Here is a 23,708-nt window from a genome sequence, read left to right as displayed (position 1 = left end):
GCAACAAAGGTTCAGGATAACCACCTGTTGGTAGCCATGAAATAGGAGGTCTGTGCCAAATCCTTGCTTGCTGCAAAAGAAAAAACAGGAGAAATTAGTGCTAAGGGGTAATATCAACATTTTAAGAAATATTCACAGCAAGCAGTCTATAATCAATAAGACAATACTGTAATTGCATACGCATTCTAATAGAGGACTGTACCAAAACTTTCAAATTTATCTAAACGTGATAGCATACAACGCCTGCTTTAGGCATACCCTCAGTTTCACTTGAAAACAAAAAAACTATGCAAACTGCTAAAGAACAGGTTCAGGTTAAAACTAAATCTATCAGCCTCCATATCCCTAACCCTCTAACCTATACTACACACTAAAACGCCAAATTTAAGTCTATGGAAAAAGCGCTGAGAAATGTAATCCCGTCAGAAAGATGGTAGTTGTGATTTGGGGGGGGGGGGGGGTTGTGTAGCTTTGAACAGCTTAGGGGGCTAGCAAAGTTCTAAAATGAACCTGTCCTTCAAAGGACAAGTAAAGCCCAAGCTTTTATTTGGAAGGCTCAGAAGCTATGTCAGGTTTTTATTTTCCATGTATGCCTATAAAGAGTGCTTTTCGATTCACATTTCTGATGGCATCTGTGAGGAAGTGAAAAAAATTTCAAAACCTCTCCCGATAAATTAACCTGCTTTGATTTTCACTTTCCAATATATGTAATAAAGTTAAAATTATTTTTCTTTTCTTAATTGTAAACATACATTTTTGTTACTGGGCTGTCAATCACCAGACGACAATCACATCGACGACTGCAACCTTTTAAAGTAGCATTCCAGTCAGATTCTAACTATGCTCAAACCTGCTTTCCACCCATTCAAAGCCTATTCTAACTACCCTGTAAAGAAAAGATGTCTATATACCTACCTTTGCTGCAGGTGCTCTGGACCAGTGATACAATCTCTCAAGCATCCAGCTTCAGTGAAGGAGAGAAAACGCTAAAAACGCTAATAGCTGCAAAGCCATGGCCAAGGGCGGTAGCGCCACTCATAGGCTTACTATGGGGCATCCGTTGATAGCTGTCCTTCCTCCACATTGAAACTGGCACTGGGAATTGATCATGTGACCGGACCAGTACACTCAAGACTCAGCTACGTAAGTATAGACATCTTTTTACAGGGTAGGTAAAATGGGCTTGGCAGATTTAGGAATAGTGAAGATTCAACTTGACTGCCACACTTTAACTTCCCAGTAACTATGGTCATCATGGAGTACATACTGAGTACATTTTCAAGAAGTCACGTAAGCAGACCCTTAAACTGAACTCCTCCCTTGCAGTGGGGCTGTGCCTGCACTGCAAGGGTTAACTGCTTGTTTAGCTCTCAGGGACTTGGTAAAACCATTTAACTTTCCAAAAACTCTCCTCCTGTAGGCTCCCCCTTCCCTGCTATACCAGTCCCAACAGACTTTTTCCCTACACTTTGGTGTCCTTAGGTCCTCTGACATTGGGGGGGGGGTGAGGATTAGGACTGATGCAGGGACCACAGCTCTGCCATTGGGGATGAGGATGCTGAGGGACAGTCCACTGCTAAAGCATGTCACTGCCCCTAGTAAAAGGCAGCTAATCCTTGAAATGCTGGCACAGCCATACTGCAAGGGAGGATTTTTAGGCTTCCTGGAATTGGGCTTTAATTAAAAGGTGCCAGTGCATTTGTAGAACGATTTCAGAACCCATCCCCATCATAAAAAATAGATATACTTTAAAGTGACATTTTGTTTAGTAACTACTAACCTCTCACTAACTGGGTGCATTTGACAACATCTGTATGGGGATGCTCAATAGTGATCTCAAAACCTAAGGGAAAAGACAAAATACGACCATATTCATCACTGTTTAATGACTGCAAAAATGTATTGTTCAGTACTAACATGCTTGAAATAACTATAGAACACTGTGCAAACCATTTTCTAAAGCAGGATAAATTACACATACACACTATACATACATATTTACACAAACATGTACACACATCTGAAAGTTTAAATACTTCCCAAATATAAAACGTATGCAGTTTATATCGCACATTTGATTCCAAGCTAGAAGACCTTTCTACAAGCAGATTATTCATACTCACCTAAGGTCTGTAGCAGTATTGTTTCAAGTATAACCAGCTCTTGCGCTTGCTGTAGGTATGCCTAGAAACACCAGACCACATTCATAAATACCCAGTTCAGTTGACAACTAACCCCAGGGATAAAACAATTCACTGCATGAAACACTATACACAATCAAAATAGACAAAATTGGATTAAAATGGTAGCCAAGTATGACTTAATATGCATCAAATGTAAAGAATAACTATTAATTGTAAATTACTTGAATTTCAGAATTGGCATGCAAAGTGTCACACAAAAGGCCTTACACCCAGCATCACAGCCACAGCTCAAATCCCCCTAGATCAAGGTAATCTACTCACGTCACTTTTTGTGTCCAGCAGGGGATCTAGTGGATTAAGACAAGCATGGGACACTTTGATGACATGTTCAAGTTTACGAGGCTGCTCCTCCACCTTGGCAGCCAAGAACAATGCAGTAGGAGAAATTATCTGCAATAAAAGCAGAAAGAAAGACAAAGTTAAAAAAACATTTTTGGACCAATGTACTCTGCAGTTTAAAAAAAAAAGTCCTGACATTGAGGTAAGTAGAATGACAGATCCAGCATCAATGGAATTGTATCTCCTTAAAGGAGTTGTTCATTTTTTGTGTATTGAGGGTGTAACATGTTACATATGCACTGGCCACCGATCACAATCTAAAAAAGACTTGGCAGTGCGGGGCTCCAACCGCTTGGCCGCGTCATCTGCTCACTGTGAATATGAAAACTACAACCTTTGCGGCTGTCAGCTTGTAGTTCTCAATGAATTACCACGGCGCTGTTGAACGATGTGGTAGTTCATTGAGCTTCCTATCTGGAGGTACGGCCAGACAGATATTCAGTCTGCTGGACTGTGGCATTACACCCACAATCCCCTATTGAGTGGTGTAAGGCTTTACAGGTCCCTACAGGTCTTTCTCTGATGTTCATTGACGGACACAGCACTTCTTGACCATAGGATTATACTGCCCCCCTACAGGACGACACTAGGCAGAGAAAAAGTTTGAGCACGGGGGGCAGTCCCTGGGAGTATACTCCTTCCTCCTGCTATACGTCCTCAGTTTGGTAACAAGCAGTGTCAGAACAAACCCAACTCTATAGAGGGACGGGTGGCTGTGTCCGTCAATGAACATCAGAGAAATGTATTTTACGGTAAGTCAAAAAGTCAGTTTTTTTCTTTTGTTCATTGACAGACATAGAACTTCATCTTCATGACCATAGGGACGTCCCAAAGCGGTATCAAACATAAGGGGGTGGGAACAGGAGAACAAAACTTCCCCAAGGCTAAACCTAGCCAAGCAGGTAACTTGGCTCAAATGTATACAACTGGAGCACACCTGGGAAAAAAAAAAAAAAAAAAAAAACCTCAAAGACGACAATTCCTCTAAACAGCAGCCTGCAAAAACTTTGCGGCCAAAGGAAGCATCCGTAGATGCCAACACATCCACTTTATAAAACGTTGTGAATGTGTGTACAGACGACCAAGTGGCTGCCTTGCAAACCATCACAGACACCTGATGACGGAAGGCCCGAGAGGCAATAAGTACCCGAGTAGAGTGTGCCTTGACAGGGAAAGGAGGAACCTGACCCTTAATAGAATAAGCCTTAACCAGTCTGTCTGTTCCATCTGGAAATGGTTGCAACAGAGGCAGCCAGCCCTTTGCGAGCTCCATCCGTGAGGACAATAGTGAGTGACTTCCAAAAAGACTCAGTAGCTGCCAGATACACCCATATTGCCCGAACTATATCCAAGGAGTGCAAGTAACTTCCTTAGGATGCTTAGGAAAAAAAAGGAGGGCAACATGATGTCTTCATTCAGATGAAAATCAGACGACCTTTGGAAGGAATGATGGACATGGACAAAGAACCACCGTATTCCCTGTGGACCACCACCAGGTAAGGTGAACGACAAGACAGCACCACCAGTTCAGACACCCAGCTCGCAGAAGTAATGGCCACCAAAAAAGCCACCTTCTGAGACAAGGTAAGCAAGGGAAACTCAATATTTTCAAAGTGGGGCTTCTGGAGAACTAACACCAAATTGAGGTCCCACGGCAGCAATGAAGACCACACTGGGGGAACCAAGCGTGTCACGCCCTGTAGAAAGGTACACACCAAGGAGAGTGTGGCCAACAAACATTGAAAGAAAACCGCCAAGGCCTGGCCCTTCATGGTACCCAAGGCCAGGCGCTGCTCAACCCCTCGGAGGAAAGCCAAGATCCGTGTCATCGAAAGGAACGAGGATGAACTGAGGGATTCACACCACGCAATGTATGTCTTACACGTACGATGGTAGATCTTCCCAGAAGTACATTTTCTAGCTTTTAACAGTGTAGGAATCACCGAGTCAGACAACCCTCTGTCTTTCAGCACCTGCCTTTCAACAGCCAAGCCGTCAAAGGCAGCGACTAAAGCAGGATGGAAGATTGGCCCTTGAGACAGCAGATCTTTCCTGAGAGGAAGTCTCCAAGGAGTATTGGTGATCAGCCAAACCAGATCGGCGTACCAAGACAGGCGAAGCCCGTCTGGAGCCACTAGGATGACGGGTAACCCTTCTGCCTCGATCCTGCATAGGAGTCTCAGCAGAAGCTGAAGGAGGGGGAAAGGCGTAAATCAGACGATACTGACTGCAAAGAGCCACTAGCGAGTCTGTAGCATCGGCTAGAGGATCCTGAGACCATGCCACAAACCTTGGAACTTTTCTGTTGAAGCGAGAGGCCAACAGATCCACCTCAGGAGTACCCCTCTGGAGATGCAACAGATGGAACCACCTCCAGATGAAGTGACCATACTCCCTGGTCTAACGCCTGTCAACTGAGATAATCTGCTCACCAATTTTCCATCCCTGGAATGTGTACAGCAGAGAGGGCTGGAACAATCGTTCTGCCCACCTTAGATGCTGGCTACTTTACGAGCCGCCAGGACACTTCTTGTGCCCCCTTGGTGATTGACATAGGCTACAGCCATGGCATAGTCCGATTGAACCCGTGCAGGACACCCCTGGAGACGATGTGTCCAATGATCCAGACAAAGTCTGATCGTAAAGAGCTCCAGTACATCAATTGGTAGCCTGGACTCTTCCAGAGACAAGACCCCCTAGGCACACTTCGTGCCAGATAGGCTGGCATCCGTGGTGATAACCATCCAGTACAGGGAGAGAAAGGATTTCCCTGACGAAGTGCCAGAGAATGAAGCCACCAAACCAGGGCCCTTCTCGTACTCCAGCTCAACAGGATCAGATTGTCCAGAGACTGGGGATCCTTGTTTCATTTTACCAGAATCTCCTTTTGCAGAGATCTCATGTGGAACTGTGCAAATAGAACCGCCTAAAAGGTAGACACCATCAGGCTCATTACCCACATGCAAGTCCGAAGAGACGACCGTCTGCTGTATAGCAGAGGCCAAATTGCCTCCTGCAACTTTTGAAGATTCTGAAGGAAGAAACACTCTGGCTGAGGACGAATCCAGAGTCAGGCCCAGGTAGTCCAGGCAAGTTGTCCAACAAGGCAGTCTAAGACCCTGCTCATAAGAGCAGATTGTCCAGGTACCCCAGTAACGCGATCCCCTGCTGACGCATTCATTCTAGAACCGGGGCCAATGCTTTTGTGAAGACCCGAGACCAAAGGGCAACGCCACAAATTGATAATGGCACTCCTCCATGGCAAAGCAGAGGAAGCGCTGATGGGTGACATATTGGGATGTGAAGGAAGGCCTCCTTGAGGTCGATGGAGCTGAGAAAGTCCCCCTGATGTAAGGATGTCACCTGCATGCGAATGTACTCCATTCGGAACTTCTGTACCCGTACAAGACAGCTTAGCACCTTGAGGTCCAGTATTGGACGTACCTTGCCCTCCTTCCTAGGGACTGTAAACAGGTTTGAGTAAAAACCTTGAAAACGTTCCGACTTTGGAACAGGATCACCCCTGGAAGTAACAAGTCTTGCCCCCCGCCAGAGATCCTTTAAGCAATCTTGGGACAGGCAAAGGTCTGAAGGGAAGAACCGTTCCGGAGGATATGATCGAAACCATCTTGTAGCAGGAGCGAATGACTTTGTGGACCTATTTGTCCTGGATTAGGAGGTCCACAGATCAGGAAAACAGCAAAGACGTCCCCCCACTACAGATAGGATTGAGGGCGACCCTTCATGCGGAGAAATGTTTGTCCGCAGGTCTGGCTGAACCTGCTTGTGGTTTGCCCGACCAGAACGTACTTACTCTTGGAAGCCTGAGGAAGAAGAGTAAGTACTCTTTCCTACTGTGAGGCCTTTTCTAAGGAAGCTCCAAACAGGCAAACCCCCATGAATGGAAGTTCGGACAAGGCTGTTTTAGAAGCCTGGTCCACAGACCAGCATTTCAGACAGATAATGTGCCACAGGACCACTGCTGAGACTTTAGAAAGCAGGGGAGTGGCCTCCAAAGAGGCATCAGACAGACTGTAGCCCTTGCACCAACTGATCGGCCAGCTCCACAAAGGCAAGGGGGAGCTGTTTCTCCTCTAGGTCCCGGCATAAAATTTTAGCCCAGTCACAGCTTGTGACACTAGGGTAATAGTAAATACTGGCCTAAGTGCCGACCCAGCCACAGTGAACATATGGAGGGTCAAGATCTCCGACCGCCTATCGGCCGGGTCTAAGACTACTGGGGACTCTGGGAGGGGGGTTGGGGGGGTAGTGGGCAGAAGGGGGGGATCACAATAGACCGAGAGGGGAGCGGGAACACAAACTAGGTGGGAGGGGAGCCTGGGGGTCTCACCGTCCCAGGGAGGGACCCACGTCCACCCCAAAACCCACCACGGGTAGAGGGGGGGCAGCTTCTTACCACACCAGGAACAGGGTGGGCACCACTCTGGACAGGACGCCGCTCAATCTTAATGTGGGTGCTGTCGGCCAGGAGGAAAGGCTGTGACTTAAGCCAAAGCCAGTTAGTATGCGCCCTCGCGAGACGTTTAACTCACAAGCTAGGCCCTGTCCAGTGGGGCTATGTCACGGCCAACCTAGCGCAGAGCTGCGGTCTGCACGCACTCGCTGCACGGACTGGGGGGACCCTAAGAATATAGATTATCCAGCGCATTGCCTAGTCTGGGAATTGATTGTAGATTCTCACAGGAACAAAATAATAAAAGGAGAAAAAAAAAATAAAAAATTGCCAGGACCAGAGATCCCAGCAAGGAACTAGGTCCTTACTACTTACTGGGCAGAAAAAAACCGAAGACCTATAGCGGGAAGTGGGGGTATACTCTCAGGGGCTGCCCCATTGGCCAGCTCAGGCTTTTTCTCTGCCTAGTGTCCTACTCCTGTAGGGGGCAGTATAACCCTATGGTCAAGAAGATGAAGTGCTGTGTCCGTCAATGAACAAAAGAGAAATGTTTATTTTTTTGTAAAGGTGAACTTATCCTTTATTGGGTTTCTTTCTGAATTTGTGTTTGCTGGCGAAACAGACTGGGTAATTTGACCAACAGATACTTCCACAGGAATTCTTAGTCCCAAAGGTTAACATGCGCTTACTGTACTGCTTTTATCACCAGAGGAGTTCAGATTTAAAAAGCCAAAAGAGTAAATGAGGTCAGCATTTGTTTGGGCACACGGGAGGCAATAGAAACCTCTTCATGCAACCACTTTGTATATGGGGACATAAATCGTCACCTAGTCTACAAATAGTGCTATACTCACTACTATTGCTTTTAAAGGGACAATAGGTATTCAGCCAACAACTTATTGAACCATGGGGGCAACAGGAAACAGACAGGTTGGCAGCATGTTCACATAAATTTGACACACTGCAATCAACTCAATCTTCATTGAGGGTTACAGAAGTGTGGACACACTGACATAGAATAGGTTGATTTTATAATGGGCTAGAGTTGAGGCTGTTGACCAAGCAAAGGGAATGCTAGTGACTAGGCGAATGTATGTTCGGTTTGAATACAGGATTGTTTGTGTATTTAGAGAACACAACTACCAACTTATTCAATATTTTCCTTGCAGAAGACTGGGTATTCAAATGTAAAAGGTTCACCGAAATTACTAACTCACTTTGCTAGATAAACATCCTCTATTTTTTTTTTCTTTTTTTTTTTAATAAAAGTATGATAGAAAAAAAAAAAAAAAAACAAATCAGCTCTGCCCGTTCAGCACTCAATGGAGTGCTGGGATGTGGAGGGGATGAGAGCAGATTGGTGAGAGGCTGAGCCAGCTGTCGCTTGAGGCTTCTGGGTGGATCTCAACCATATTGTCAGGATCTTTTCAGAGCCTGGACCGGGTCTGTGATGTCAGCCTGCTAAAGCCAAATCCTGCTGCTGGCTGAAAATGGGTCACATGGGTGCAGAACTAACTGCAGCCCCATGCTCTATAGGGGAAGTTCAGCCAAAAAAAAAAAATTTGACCATACTTTAAATAAACTCAAATCAGTTTTATCGGAGCACTGAAAATCTCAAGCATATGTAAAGTTAAACCCTGTCGTCACTGGGGAGGTTTTTTCCACTTCCTGGCCCCATAGGAGGATCTACCCCCTAGTCATGCTTAAGGGCCAATTCACACTAGTGCATTTTGACAACATGCACTAAAAACTTTTCCACAACTTTTCTGCTCTGTGTGCATTGTGCTACAGTGCCATCAATTGTGAATGATACCTCAATGCATCGTACAGTAGAGCAGTACAATGCACACTTCATATGTTGTGGTGTGAGGCTTTCTTAAACCAGTTTATGTACATTTTTATCAATTGAGGTGCATTGACAAGCAATTCATTATCAATGGGCTATCTTAACATAACATATGCCCCATACACACGTGCAGATTATCTGCAGACTTTTGTCTGCAGACTTACCAAAACCATATAATATGAGGTCAAACCTAAACACTTTCAATTTGTATGCAATCCGGCAGGCCCTTGCACTACATAGAAAAAGGTAAGTCTGCAGATAATCTGCATGTGTGTACGGGGCATTACACTAAAGTATGTGCAATTAGGCACAGTGGTGTAGTGGTTAGCACTTTCACCTAGCAGCAAGAGGGTCGCTGGTTTGAATCCCAACCACGACACTACCTGCCTGGAGTTTGCATGTTCTCCCTGTGCCTGGGTGGGTTTCCTCCGGGTCCTCCGGTTTCCTCCCACACTCCAAAGACATGCTGGTAGGTTAATTGGATCCTGTATAAAAAATTGGCCCTACTGTGTATGTATGCGAGTTAGGGACCTTACATTTTAAGCTCCTTGAGGGCAGGGACTGATGTGAATGTGCAATGCATGTAAAGCGTTGCGTAAATTTACAGCGCTATATAAGTACCTGAAATAAATAATACATTTTAGATGGGAATGGATCTGAGTGACAATTGACAACAGCCTCTTAGAGAAACAGAGCATTAATCGCCCCAGTATGAACAGAAAATAACCATAAGACAGACAGCATAAAAAAGAAAAAAAAAACCCCCCCACAATAACGGTTTTAGCTTTAGATATACATAAAGCATCTAGAGGATATGGCTTTAACAACTGAAATAGGCTGAAAACTTAGGTACTTAAAGCGGAGTTCCAGCCTAACCGCACACTCACCTGTCCCACGGTCCAGAGATGCGCCATCTTCTCCCTCTCTGCTCCGCGGCGCCGGCATCACTGATGTGGGCACCCGGCTGTGACAGTTTGCGGCTTCACAGCCGGGTATGCACTGCGCATGCGCGAGTTGCGCTACGCGTCGTGATTGGCCGGCGATCTTCTGGGACCTCTGACATGTCCCAGAAGATTGCAGGGAGGGAGGGAGAGAGGAGAACTTCCGCTCAGGGCACCGCGGCGCTCCGAGCGGAAGTGGGAGCGGGTACCTGTCAAAACTAGGTACCTGCTCCCCCCCAAAAATGACATGCCAAATGTGGCATGTCAGGGGGTTAGGACTATTTAAAGCGGAAGTTCCACTTTTGGGTGGAACTCCGCTTTAAGTTAGTATTAAAGTGTACTGGCTGACTCATAAGGGTTGCTCTGTTGCTGCTATAGGCAGTTTAGTATTTTTCAGTTTTACAGTAAAAATAGTAAAAAAAACAAAAACTGGATTGTAATTTACTAATTCCATGTATTGGAAACAGACTGGGATTCCTCTTTGTATAAAGGTTAAGGACGCACCGTTCCTCTGGGTGACCTCAATGCTCACAAGACATGATTATGGCAGCTGCTACTGTTAGTCTACACGCGCACCAAAGCCATAGTAGCCTTTGGGTGGCACTGAGTCAACATTTATGACACAGTAAAATATTTAAATCATTGCTTCAAACTGCCAGGCTATGCTTTCTTGGCCTCAAGTTTAACTAAATTGGTTAGTGTTTAGAATTGTCAGCATTGTACCACAGCCAGCCAAGAGCTGTATAACCTGCCTTACAAAAAGAAAATGATAAAGAACGGACAGAGTGCCACAGAAATCAGTACAAGCAACTTGTATGTGAAGGACAAACTAGCCCATAGAAAACATGAGCAGAAACCCTGCTCAGCCATGGTGGTCATGTCAATGTCACCCACTCAAGCATTACACTGCTTTGATGGGTTACCAAATGCAATGGTAGCTTACTGTTACATTTGTAAACCATAGTTTATATAGTTGGCTGTTATTTCTTTCTATTCTGGCATCTTTTGCATTTCTGGTTTAGTATTTATGGTATTTTATGATTGATCTAATAACCAAGAACTATTTGCACCAATTACACTGCCTGTGTCCAGCAAACACTTTTCCTGCCATCTGTACACCTTAAAGGAGTCGTCATGTCAGAAGGTTTTTATTTTATCTTTACGCATTCTATGCATGAAGATAAAAAGCCTTCTGTGTGCAGCAGCTGCCCCAGCACCCCCTAACACTAACCTGAGCGCCCTCTCTCTCCAGTGATGTCCACAACTCCCTTGCCCGCCCGGGACTCTCCCTCCTGATTGGCTGAGACACCGCTGCAGCGCTATTGGCTTCGGCGGCTGTCAAAGTCAGCTAGCCAATTAGGAGAGTGGGACGGGGCCGAATGGCACCTCTGTCTCTGAATGGACACACGGATCTGCCGCTCAGCTCGGGTGCCCCCATAAAAAGCTGCTTGCTGTGGGGGCACTCGATAGGAGGGAGGAGCAAGGAACAGCAACGAGGGACCCGAGAAGAGGAGGATCTGGGCTGCTCTGTGCAAAACCAACTGCACAGAGGAGGCAAGTATAAAATGTCTGCTATTTAAAAAAAAAAAAAAAAAAAATGAGACTTTACAATCGCTTTAAATTAAGTTTCACTGTATAGCTGTAAGAGAACTGGACTACTACACAGCTGGAGCCCTCACCAAAAAACATTAGCACAACAGAGGGGTATGCTATATAAGAAAAAAAGGGCAGTATGTGCAAGAGGAATGCAGAGGGTATTACAGTAAACGCAACTAAAAAAAAAATACATATATTACCAAAAGTATTGGGACGCCTGCCTTTACACACACATGAACTTTAATGGCATCCCAGTCTTAGTCCGTAGGGTTCAATATTGAGTTGGCCCACCCTTTGCAGCTATAACAGCTTCAACTCTTCTGGGAAGGCTGTCCCCAAGGTTTAGGAGTGTGTCTATGGGAATGGTTGACCATTCTTTTAGAACCGCATTTGTGAGGTCAGGCACGGATGTTGGACGAGAAGTCTCGCAGTTTCTGCTCCAATTCATCCCGAAGGTGTTCTATCAGGTTGAGGTCAGGCCAGGCAAGTTTCTATAGCCCAAACTCGTTCATCCATGACTTTATGGCCCTTGCTTTGTGCACTGGTACGCAGTCATGTTGGAACAGGAAGGGGCCATTCCAAAACTGTTCCCACAATGTTGGGAGCATGAAATTGTCTTGGTATGCTGACGCTTTAAGAGTTCCCTTCACTGGAACTAAGGGGCCAAGCACAACCCCTGAAAAACAAAACATTCCACACCACCAAATGATTTGGACCAGTGCACGAAGCAAGGTCCATAAAGACATGGATGAGCGAGTTTGGGGTGGAGAAACTTGACTGGCCTGCACAGAGTCCTGACCTCAACCGAATAGAACACCTTTGGGATGAATTAGTGGAGACTGCGAGCCAGGCCTTCCCATCCAACATCAGCGCCTGACCTCACAAATGCGCTTCTGGAAGAATGGTCAAACATTCCCATAGACACACTCCTAAACCTTGTGGACAGCCTTCCCAGAAGAGTTAAAGCTGTTTTAGCTACAAAGGGTGGGCCACCTCTCAGGAGCGTGTAAAGGCAGGTGTCCGACGCCTTTTAGTAAAATAGTGTATTTGCCTTTTTTAACAAGTTCCCACCAAGGTCAATTCTGGCATTTCTCTCCTACATGTACAAATAGCTTTTTTTTTTTTTTAGCAGGGTCAGAGAATAAATCGAGGGTAGTTTCAATTTTTTTGCAGTAATTGTGCAGCAATTTTTTCAAACACAACCGGATGTTATGCTGAGTAAACAGATAGTGAACATGTCACGCTTTAAAAGTGTGCACGCTCGTGAATTGGCGTAAAATTTCGGTACCTAAAAATCTTTATAGGCTTCGCTTTAAAAAATGTTTTTTTTTTTTTTTTTTACAGGTTACCAGTTTAGAGTTAGAGGTGGTCTAGTGCTAAAATTATGGCACTCACTATAACGTTCACAGCGATACCTCACGTGTGGTGCAAAGTAAGCGCTGTTTACATATGTGAGGGCAGCCTACATATGCGTTCACTTCTGCATGAGAGGACTGGCGCTTTTTTTTCTTTTCCGGGCACAGAATCGTGCCTGTAGATTTCAAGGCATTCGCTTCCTTATCCTTTCCTGTGCCCGAATTGGATATTCCCGGCCTTTTTTTTTTCCTTACCTTTTTAGAGAGGATAATATACTCACCTTACCATCCACTTCCTCCTTCCTCGGCCCACGCCGTCACTTCCTGTCCCGCAATGCGTCCTGGGAGCTCTTACAACAGCTCTACAACCAGGAAGGAGGGAAGACATTTCCCTACAACGGACTCAGCGATCCAGGACAAAGATGGCGGCGCTCAGTAGAAATTTTATAAAGTAAGATTTTATGCTTGCAAACAGATTTCAATGTATGAAACAGGATTAGCGGATGTATAGAGGTCTAAGGGTCACTGTTTGGGGGACATTAAAAAAAAAAAAAAAAAAAAAAAATGATTCTGTGCCCGGAACTCCGCTTTAATTTTTTTTAATCACTTATATTCCTCTCACAAGAATGTACACATCCCCCATGATAGAAATAAGGCATGACAGGTCTTTATGGAGACATCTGGGGTCAATAAGACCCCAGATATCACCTCTAACCTGGAAAGCATGAGATAAAAAAAAAAAAAAAAAAAACATCCATCTCTGCTTTCCACGGGAAAAAAATTTGTCAGTGTTTACATCTGCCAGAGCCAAATGTGACATAACGTCGCTTCCTGGCCTCCCAGGGTCAGAGATGGCTGGGGACCATTCGGTCCACTACCAGCTCTATGGTAAACCGCTGCCACTGCTGTATCGGATCTCCTTCCTGGTCACATAGAGCCCAGAGAGGCACCAAAGGGATGTCCTCTCCTGCAGTGTTAATTTTGGCAGCAAATTTCAATTTAGTTTTAGTCTTAGTCTTAGGACTAAAACGGCATTTTAGTTTTAGTCCTATTTTAGTCTTCTGCAAGTGTTTTAGTTTTAGTCGTATTTAGTCGACTAAAACTCCAGTATATTTTAGTCGACTAAAACGCCCTACATTTTAGTCGACTAAAACTCATTTTAGTCATCTATAATCAAATGGGTGTAGTTCAATTGTAATTTGTAATGCATTATTTAAGCATTATTTAAGCATTTCTCTACAATTTCCAAACTCATTATATACTACTGCTGGTCCTGGAGTGAAAAATCGAATATGTTATTATTTATGCTTTGAGCATGCACCAGTGTTAATTTTTGGCAGCAAATTTCGATTTAGTTTTAGTTATAGTCTTTTGACTAAAATGCCATTTTAGTTTTAGTCGTATTTTAGTCTTAAGACTAAAATGCCATTTTAGTTTTAGTCGTATTTTAGTCATCTGAATTGTGTTAGTCGACGAAAACGTTTTAGTCGGTTTTAGTCGACGAAATTAACACTGCTCTCCTGCTGCCTGTAAAAGCAATCCAGCAGCCAAACAGCTGCTGGGATTGCTTTTAAAAGTGAGGGAATTGCCAGCTAAAAACAACGATATCTGGATGATGCCTGTAGCTGCAGGCACCATCCAGATATCACCACTTCAATCTAAGGATGTCATATGATAGCCTACGAAGTGGTTAAAGTGTCACTAAACCTACATCATAAAAAACTATCAATAAATGGTGCATTACATGCTGTTCTTACTCACCTGGCTGATCCTGCTGCTCTCTATCTCCACCTCCCGTCCATGTCTTCAATTCAGCAGCGGTGGTGGCAACTCCGCACATGCTTAGTTTGAGGTTCTATACTGAGCATTTCCTCCCTATAAAATCTGAGCAGCCCATGCGACTATAGAGTTCACCCATGTGGTCATATACACAGTGGTTAATAACTGCCCACTTCCTCCCTCCTCCTCCATGCCCACCAAGCAGCTACACACAATTGGGTAGAATGTTACATGTAGATTAACTTATTCTAAGACACAGGCTGGAAAGCGCGACACCTAGGATTGGCAGAAATCCACCCACACCATGCTATCAAAAAATAAAGATTTGCTTTCAAATATATATTTGTATGAGAATTTAAAACTTGATATTAAACATTTATTTTTACTCTATTTTTTATTTTGAACCTGTGACCAGCAGCAGAGGACTAGAATCTCCTCCTGCTTATATTTCCTTGCAGACAGACTGGGAAAGAGCTGGGTCATGTGACAGCTTGTATATCGATTAGGAAAGAGGTAATTCAATGTTTTTTTTTTTTTATTACAATAATGATGACAGTGCCATCATCCACATACAGAAAGGGAGAATGTAAATTAACCACTTACCGACCGCCCTATAGGCGACTGACGGGGGGAAGGTGGTTGCATTATCCTGACCGGACAGCGGCAGAGCGGCGATCGGTGTGTGATGCGGCGTGTCACTGACACACCGCATCTCCGATCTGGGTAAAGAGCCTACTGACGTAGGCTCTTTACCATGTGACCAGCTGTGTCCAATCACAGCTGGTCACATAGTACACAGGAAGAGCCATTGAGCGGCTTTCCTTAGTTCGTGCCTGACAGGCACGAGTAGAGGAGAGCCGATCTGCGGCTCTCCTGACAGGGGGGGTCTGCACTGGTAATCAGATCATTACCAGTGCAGACCCTTTGTGTGGGTGCCACTAGAACCATCAGGGATACCTACCCATGACCAGCAGGGATGGCAATCAGGGCTCAGTGCCGCCCGCCAGTACTCATCATTGCCATCCATCAGTGCCGCCCGCCAGTACTCATCATTGCCATCCATCAGTGCCGCCCGCCAGTGCCCATCATTGCCATCCATCAGTGCCGCCCGCCAGTGCCCATCATTGCCATCCATCAGTGCCGCCCGCCAGTGCCCATCATTGCCATCCATCAGTGCCGCCCGCCAGCGCCATCCATCAGCGCCATCCATCAGCGCCATCCATCAGTGCCCATCATTGCCATCCATCAGTGCCGCCCGCCAATGTCAATTATTGCCCACCAGTGCCGCCCGCCAGTGTCCATTATTGCCCACCAGTGCCGCCCGCCAGTGTCCATTATTGCCCACCAGTGCCACCCCCAGTGTCCATTAGTGCCCGCCAGTGTCCATTAGTGCCCGCCAGTGCCACCCCCATCAGTGCAGGGAAAAAACTTAAGGCTCTTTCACACGGAGCGGACCGCATTGCAATCCGCTCCGGCACTTTTTTTTTTTCACAGAGCGGGTGACACTTGTGTCATCCGCTCCGTATGTCCGCATATCATCCCATCCATTTGCGGACGATATGCGGACATAATGTATGTCTATGGGCATTGCGGATGTCAGCGGATGACACCGCTGACACCCGATTTTGCATCCGTTCCGTTTTTTAAACTGAACAAAAAACAGGGTTCTGTTCCATTCCAAAAAACGGAAGAGAACTGAAAGGACGAAAATCTGATGTCAGCGAATGGTCATCCGCTGACATCCGCAATGCCATTGACATACATTATGTCCGTATATCATCCGCAAAAAAATAGGATGATATACGGACATGCGGAACGCCCGTGTGAAAGGGCCCTTATTTACAAAATTGTATAACAAACAGAAAAAACGTTTTTTTTTCAAACTTTTCAGGCTCCGTTCACATCTAGGCGTTTTGGGGCGTTTTTGGGGCATTTTTCTGCTCTAGGATCAGCTCTCAAAACGCCCAACAAGACAAATCCTATTCATTTCAATGGCCCCTGTTCACATCTGAGCGTTTTGAAGCTGTATACAAAACGCCCAACACTCAAAAAAGTACATGAGCTTCTTTTTGGGCAGATTACAGGCGTTTTCCATTGATCTCTATTCAATCTAAAAACGCCTGCACAAAAATCGCGGTAAAAATCGAGGTAAAATCGCGGTAAAAAACGCCGCAAAAATGGCGGTAAAATCGCGGTAAAAAACGCTACGCTCAGGTGTGAATGTAGCCTCAGTCTTTTTTTATTTGTTAGCAAAAAAAGAAGAAAACCTTGCGGTGATCGAATACCACCAAAAGAAAGCTCTATTTGTGTGAAAAAAATGACAAATTTGGTTTAGGTATAGTGTTGCATGACCGCGCAATTGTCATTCAAAATGCAACAGCGCTAAAAGCTGAAAATTGGCCTAGGCAGGAAGGGGGTGAAAGTGCCCAGTATTGAAGTGGTTAAACCGTGTGTTTGGCATCACTTTAAGGTAGCAGACCACTGCAAAGTGTGCTTACAATGCCAGAAGATTTAACATAAGCCATTGCCATGTTCCTTTAATCTAGCTTTAATAAAGTCCAAGAGTGCAGCATTATTTATGTGTAGGAGAGTACTTCACCACCATCCACATATGCACAATAATATAAAGCAATCAATAATATGCAGGCAATGACCACACAACTTGGAAGTGATTAGAAGCCATGCTTTTGACTAATTATTGCAATCACACAGGCACAGACTTTTCAGTGATAACAAAATATGGTAGCGAGCACCCAGAACATCCATAACGGAGTTAATGGAAAGATTACCAGGTTAAAATAAAGGAAAAAAGTGTGAAAAAAGAAAATGAATGCCTCCGTACTATCACAGACATATTACAGCAAATAAGGCGATAACCTACTCATGTGCGGTAGAGATTTTATAGTCCACTTCTCTCCTGCACGTGTGCAGGTCCTCATTACCTTATTTCTGTGATCGGACAAATTATGGAGCTTTTTGCCTGGAATGATACAGGCAAATAGCCACTCAAGACTGCAATTTACTACTGCCATCATTCCAGAACCCTCATGGCCATGATGTTGGCTGAATGGTTTCAGATGCACACAGAATATTTAGGTTTACCCATCTCTATTTTTTTCTTTTTGACCTACACATTCCTATTATCCTGAAACTGAAGGGGAACTAAAAATTGGATTTTTACTTACTGTAAAACCTATTTCTCTGACGGACACAGCGCCTGATCTTAACCATTGGGTTATACGGCCCCCTACAGGAGGAGGACACTAGGCAGAAAAAAAGTCTGGCTTCGCCTATGGGCAGTCCCAGGGGGTATACTCCCTCTTTCTGCTATAGGTACTCCGTTTTGTTACAAGCACTGTCAGAAGAATTACAACTCCACAGAGGGCTGCGTGCTGTGTCCACCAATGATCAGAGAAATGGATTTTACGGTAAGTCAAAAATCCCATTTTCTCTTTTGTTCATTGACGGACACAGCGCCTGATCATTTTAATCATTGGGACGTCCCAAAGCAGTGTTAACCACTTAAGCCTCGGAAGATTTTACCCCCTTCCTGACCAGGGCCTATTTTGCGATTCAGCACTGCGTGACTTTAACGGACAATTGCGCGGTCGTGCGACGCTGTACCTAAACGAATTAGACGTTCTTTTGGTGGTATTTGATCACCTATGCGATTTTTTTGATCATGCGCTATAAACAAAAAAAGAGCGACAGTTTTGCAAAAACAATAATATTTTTCACATTTTTTTTATATGAAATTCCCCCCAAAAAAAAGTCAAAATCAAAATGTAACATTTTAGGCCAATTTGTTTTATGCTACATATGTTTGGTGGAAGAAAAAAAAAAAAAAAAAAAAAAAAAAAAAAAAAAAAAAAAATCGCAAAAAGCGTATTTTGATTGGTTTGCGCACAAGTTATTGCGTTTACTAAGGGAAAGATTGTCATTTTTGTTTTTTTTTTTTTAAACACATAATGGCGGCGATCTGCGATTTTTTTGGCGGTACTGTGACATTGCGGCGGACAGATCGGACCCTTGACTGACATTTGACACTTTTGGGGGTACCAGTGACATTACTACAGTAATCAGTGCTATACATATGCACTGTTACTGTAAAATGACACTGGCAGGGAAGGGGTTAACTTTTTTTAAGAGGGAGGGGTTGTGTGTGTCCCTAGGGGCGTGATTCTAACTGATTGGCTGTGGCTTGAGGTGTAGGAACAGTGATCAACGGTCCTACATAGTAGAACCGTATGATCACTATTCATACACAGGGGAGAATGACAGGCGGCTTGTTTACATTAGCCGCCTGCCTTTCTCCTGCTCTAACGGACGATCGCGAGTGACCAGCGGACATCGGGTCCGCCAGGCACACGCGCAGCGGGGGGGTCCGTGACCGAGCAGGAGCGCGCCTCCGGCGGCACGCGCGCTCGCTCACTAGACCCTCACAGGCTAGCGACGTAGCCCTACGCCGCTTTGATTGTGGGGGGCTGACCGATGCAGTAAATAGTCGTGCGGCGGTCGGCAGGCAGACATGAGGGGTCGGAACACCGAAAAAACCCCAAGACTAAACAGACAACAGGAGCTCAACCAAAATAACTGGAACCCACCAAAAAAAAAAAAATACACCCTCAAAGAGGGTCAGGTCCTAAACAGCAGCCTGCAAAACCTCGCGGCCAAAAAAAGCATCTGGAGATGCCAACACATCCACTTTATAGAACTTTGTGAAAGTGTGCACTGACATCCAGGTGGCCGCCTTGCAAACCTGCATCACCGATGCAGGCCTGATGCAGGGAAGCCACCACCGTGCGAATGGACTCCATTCTGAACTTCTGCACCTGCACAAAGTTTATAGCGCCTTAAGGTCCAGAATTGGACGCACCTTGCCTTCCTTCCTGGGGACTGTAAACAGGTTTGAATAAAACCACTGAAAACATTCCAAAGTCAAGTCGAGACCGGGACAATCACCCTTTGAAGAAAAAGGTCTTGCAACGCCCCAAAGAGCCTGTAAGCGGACCGGGGACAGTCGCACGTTGGAAGGAAGAACCTTTCTGGAGGGTAAGAACGAAACTCAATCTTGTACCCGGACCGTATGATCTCATGGACTCACTTGTTTTGTACCAGGGAAGTCCATGGATCCAGGAACCAGTGAAGATGTCCCCCAACCCCAGATACAGGTAAGGGCGCACCTTCATGCTGAAGGAGCCTTGTCCAGGGGTCTGGAGAAGCCCGCTTATGACTTGTAAGACCAAGTTTGCTTGGATCCTCCAGTTCGCTGGATTCCTTGTCAAAAACTTATGAGCCAAAGAGGGCCCACATCTACGAAGAGGGTCTTTGCCCTTAGTAGCCTGCAGAGAAAAGGTACTCTCCCCCCCCCCCCCCCCGTGAGATCTTTACTGATGTCATCCAGGGTAGCACCAAACAGGCTATCTCCTTGAAAGGGAAGATTTCAGTCCAGGCCTTTTAAAAGTCTGATTTGAGCCAAAAGACACGCCGAAGGACCACTGCCAAAACAGAGCCGAGCCACTAGGGGAGCCGCATCCAAAGAGGCATCACAGATAAACTGCAGTCCCTGGACCATCTGCTCCACCAGCTCAGCAAAGGCAGGGGGGAGCTACTCCTCCCTCCAGGTCAAGGCACAAAAGCTTAGCCCATTCTGTCAATGTCTGGGACACCAGGGCAATTGTGAATATTGGCCTCAGTGCCGAACCAGGCAGGGTGAACATACTGCGGCCCACAGTCTTTGCCTTCCTGTCAGCCAGATTCTTAAAGGCTGTGGACACTTAAACCAAAATCATGGTTGCCTTGTTTAACCAGGAAACCGGAGGGTCTGCCACCGGTGGAACAGTCCACTTCCTAAGAAGGGACTCCTTTTAGGGGTATCGCCTAGCAAATCGCTTAGGGACCCCAAGTGGACACTTTGGTCGTCTCACTCTTTAGTGACAATTCTGTCAAAATAGGAGGGGAAAGGGAACACCTTTGCCGCTCTGGATGGCTTGTGAGTGCCAAAGGAAACATGCGCCTGCGTCCTTCATCTTTAAGGTCTCACGCACAGATACAATCAGTGCTTCCCCCAGGGCCTTTTCGTGCGTGGTTGCAGAAGTGGAGGAATCCTATCTGAGGAATCAGGGCGTGTGGTCACAGACCCAGCAGTGTGACCCACATCCGTGGAGGCCGGATCAGATTCAGGATCTGCTGAGACAGATGAGGCAGGGGAAGGCAGAGGGGGGCTTTTTGCCAGCCCATTGCCCAAAAGCCACCTCCCACCCAGGACACAAAGGACTCCAGGACGCGTCAGTGCCGAAGGGCCCCGCAGCCTCAGAGAGGGAATCAGGTGGGGAGAGGTGTTCCAAAGACTTCATGGGTCACCAGGGGGACCCCACAAAAAAGTGTAAAATACTGCTAAGGGACAACCCCCACCGTTCTGGCAGCACCACCCCGTTGGTGCTCTGTGACTGGCAATCGATCTTCGGCAGAGAGGGGACCCCACCAGACTCACCACCCAGCAGAAAGCAGGCACCACAGCCCCGAGGAGAATCTGCACTGCAGGAGCGGCAATCAGGGAATGAAAGGATCCAGGGGTCAGCACCAGGAGGGGGGCTCCCACCGCCGAAAACGACACCCAGAAGGCTCCACAGACATGGCCGCCACTGTTTTTTGTATGGCAAACCACTGCAAAATGGCCACCGGACTACACAAACATGGCCGCCATGGATTGCGGCACAGGGCTACAACCAAATAGCAGAACCACGAGGCTCCCAGGGTTCCAGGAGGGATCCCTAGGCCTCAAGGACATGCCTAGGTAGGAGCCCCCACCAGGAACACCCCCCCACCCAGCCGATCGTCCGGTCGCCGGCGGTGCATCCCCCCCCCCCTGCCAGCATAGCACCCCTTCCCCCACCGCAGGAGTTGGGACCCCACCACCCAAACAGACCCAGCATAACTGGAGGGGGGGTGCTTGACGGCAAGGAAGGGAACCCGGGGGTCCGACCGTCCCATGGACAGGCACAAGTCCAACCCAAACTCTCTAGGGGGAGAGGGAGGACAGCTACTGACCATACCAGGAACCAGGGGGCACCGCTCCAGACAGAACTCCTTGCCATCTAAATGGTGGGGCTGTCGGCCAGAAGGAATGTTGCAACTCGGGCTGAGACCCGGTCGTATGCGACCTCGCAAGGAGTTTAACTTGCAGGCCAGCCGTTGGCTGATGTCACAGAGCCAGTCCAGTCTGGGGGAAGATCAAGACAATATAATTGGAGTCCACCCACATGACTGGACCCTGGGGCTCAGTCTCTCAGTGAGCCACAGAGCCTGAGCCTGCTGCTCTGGCCCTCTCCTCAACCAAACGTTTTAGTGAGTGCTGGAGGGGGCAGAGCAGACAGCAGTAACTGACAGTAACCAACTCTCGGCTCAAGCAGCACTGAGAACCGATTGATCAGCTGTGACTGATCGCCTAGTTCTCAGTCAGAGCCCGCAGGGGACTGATGCTGCATCCACCTAGGCAAGTATTATTCTTAAAAAAAATGTTCCCCATACTTCTAACACTAGCAATTTCCACTCAAAGAATCTGTCCAAACAGTTATAGAATTATAGGCAAAACTTTTTTTTTTTCATTTTATATAGAGTAGACATATGCCGGTTTTCGGTAATTCGATATATCGCGGTATTGCATAGCCACGGTATTGTTATTGTGGCATTTTTAAAATACCGAGTTTCTCTGTCAAGTCTGCCTGACTTGTGAATTGATACATTTCAGTGAGCTGGATGACTCATTCACTCACACAGCTAACACCTTTCAGCATTAAGTTTTCTAACTATAAACAAAAATGATTACATTGTATCTTTTCCTTCCCTCTGCCAGGGAGAAAGGAAGTTTAACCTCTTAAAGACTGGATCTTTTTCTGACAATTGTTGCTTGCAAGTTAAAATCAGTTTTTTTTTTTTTGCTAGAAAAGTACTTAGACCCAAACATTTTATATATTTTTTTAGCAGAGACCCTACAGAATAAAATGGCGATTGTTGTATTATTTTATGTCACACTGTATTTGCGCAGCAGTCTTTCAAACGCAATTAATAGACTTTAATGAATAAAAAAAAAAAAAAAACGTAACAGTAAAGTTATCCCAATTTTTTTTTTTTGTTACACAGAGAATCGCGATCTTTATTCCAAGCTAAAAAATTGTGATTCTCATTTTGGCCAGAATCGTGCAGGTCTAATATACACACACGCATAGCAGCCCACATTACATTATTATATAGCCATCAAGCAGTGTCTGGCCTACCTGGTGATGACTGGTCCTGGCGCTCTGATCCCATGGCCTGGTCTTTAAAGGGGCAAATCCTTGCGATCCAGAAGTGGTTAAACCTGCAGGAGGACCGGTGTTTTTATCTATTAATGACCTTACTATTGCTTTAGGCCTGGTTCACATGTATGCGGGTTGGTGGTTCACATGTATGCGGGTTGGTGGTTCACATGTATGCGGGTTGGTGGTTCACATGTATGCGGGTTGGCGGTTCACATGTATGCGGGTTGGCGGTTCACATGTATGCGGGTTGGCGGTTCACATTTGCACAGGCATAGCAGCCCATTGATTTGAACGGGCTGCTATGCCCTCATTTTCCGCAGAAAAAAGGCGCATGCAGCATTTTTTTTAAATTCAGTGGCCTTGCAAAGTGCAAAAGAAGGATGGATTTCATGGCCACTGCATTTTTTTAAATTCTGCATGCACCTTTTTTCAGCTGAAAACGCAGGCATAGCAGCTCAACCCCATTCACATCAATGGGCTGCTATGCCTGTGCAAATGTGGGCCCCCAACCCGCATACATGTGAACCACCAACCCGCATACATGTGAACCAGGCCTAAAGCAATAGTAAAGTCATTAATAGATAAAAACACCGGTCCCCCTGCAGGTTTAACCAATTAATGACTTTACTATTGCTTTAGGCCTGGTTCACATGTATGCGGGTTGGGGGCCCACATTTGCACAGGCATAGCAGCCCATTGATGTGAATGGTGCTATGCCTGCGTTTTCAGCTGAAAAAAGGTGCATGCAGAATTTAAAAAAATGCAGTGGCCATGAAATCCATCCTTCTTTTGCACCATGCGACTTACCTGCCATTGCTGCACACGCAAACTGTTTTTAAATGCCGTGCCCACGTATACAAAAAATGCAGAAAGCTTGCCAGAGCAGGAACTGCAGGTTAGTCGCATGGTGCAAAAGCAGGATGGATTTCAAGGC

General features: G+C 45.9%; 1 protein-coding gene across 3 annotated transcripts in view; it reads right to left on the bottom strand.

Annotated features, from left to right (window-relative positions):
- CCNT2 (cyclin T2) overlaps window positions 1–23,708 on the bottom strand; it is a 145,287-nt gene that overhangs the window by 95,820 nt on the left and 25,759 nt on the right. For all 3 annotated transcript variants that reach the window (XM_082260942.1, XM_082260940.1, XM_082260941.1), the window contains exons 3-6: window positions 2,466–2,594; window positions 2,124–2,184; window positions 1,781–1,843; window positions 25–70 (exon numbers count right to left, since the gene is read on the bottom strand). In XM_082260942.1, the coding sequence (XP_082117068.1) occupies window positions 25–70; window positions 1,781–1,843; window positions 2,124–2,184; window positions 2,466–2,594 (299 nt within the window). The remainder of the gene's footprint in view (window positions 1–24; window positions 71–1,780; window positions 1,844–2,123; window positions 2,185–2,465; window positions 2,595–23,708) is intronic.

The sequence above is a fragment of the Pelophylax lessonae genome (genome assembly GCF_965119305.1).
Source record: "Pelophylax lessonae genome assembly, chromosome: 6".
NCBI lineage: Eukaryota > Metazoa > Chordata > Amphibia > Anura > Ranidae > Pelophylax > Pelophylax lessonae.
Note: the sequence above shows the minus strand (reverse complement) of the source record. Positions and strands in the feature narration are given on the sequence as shown.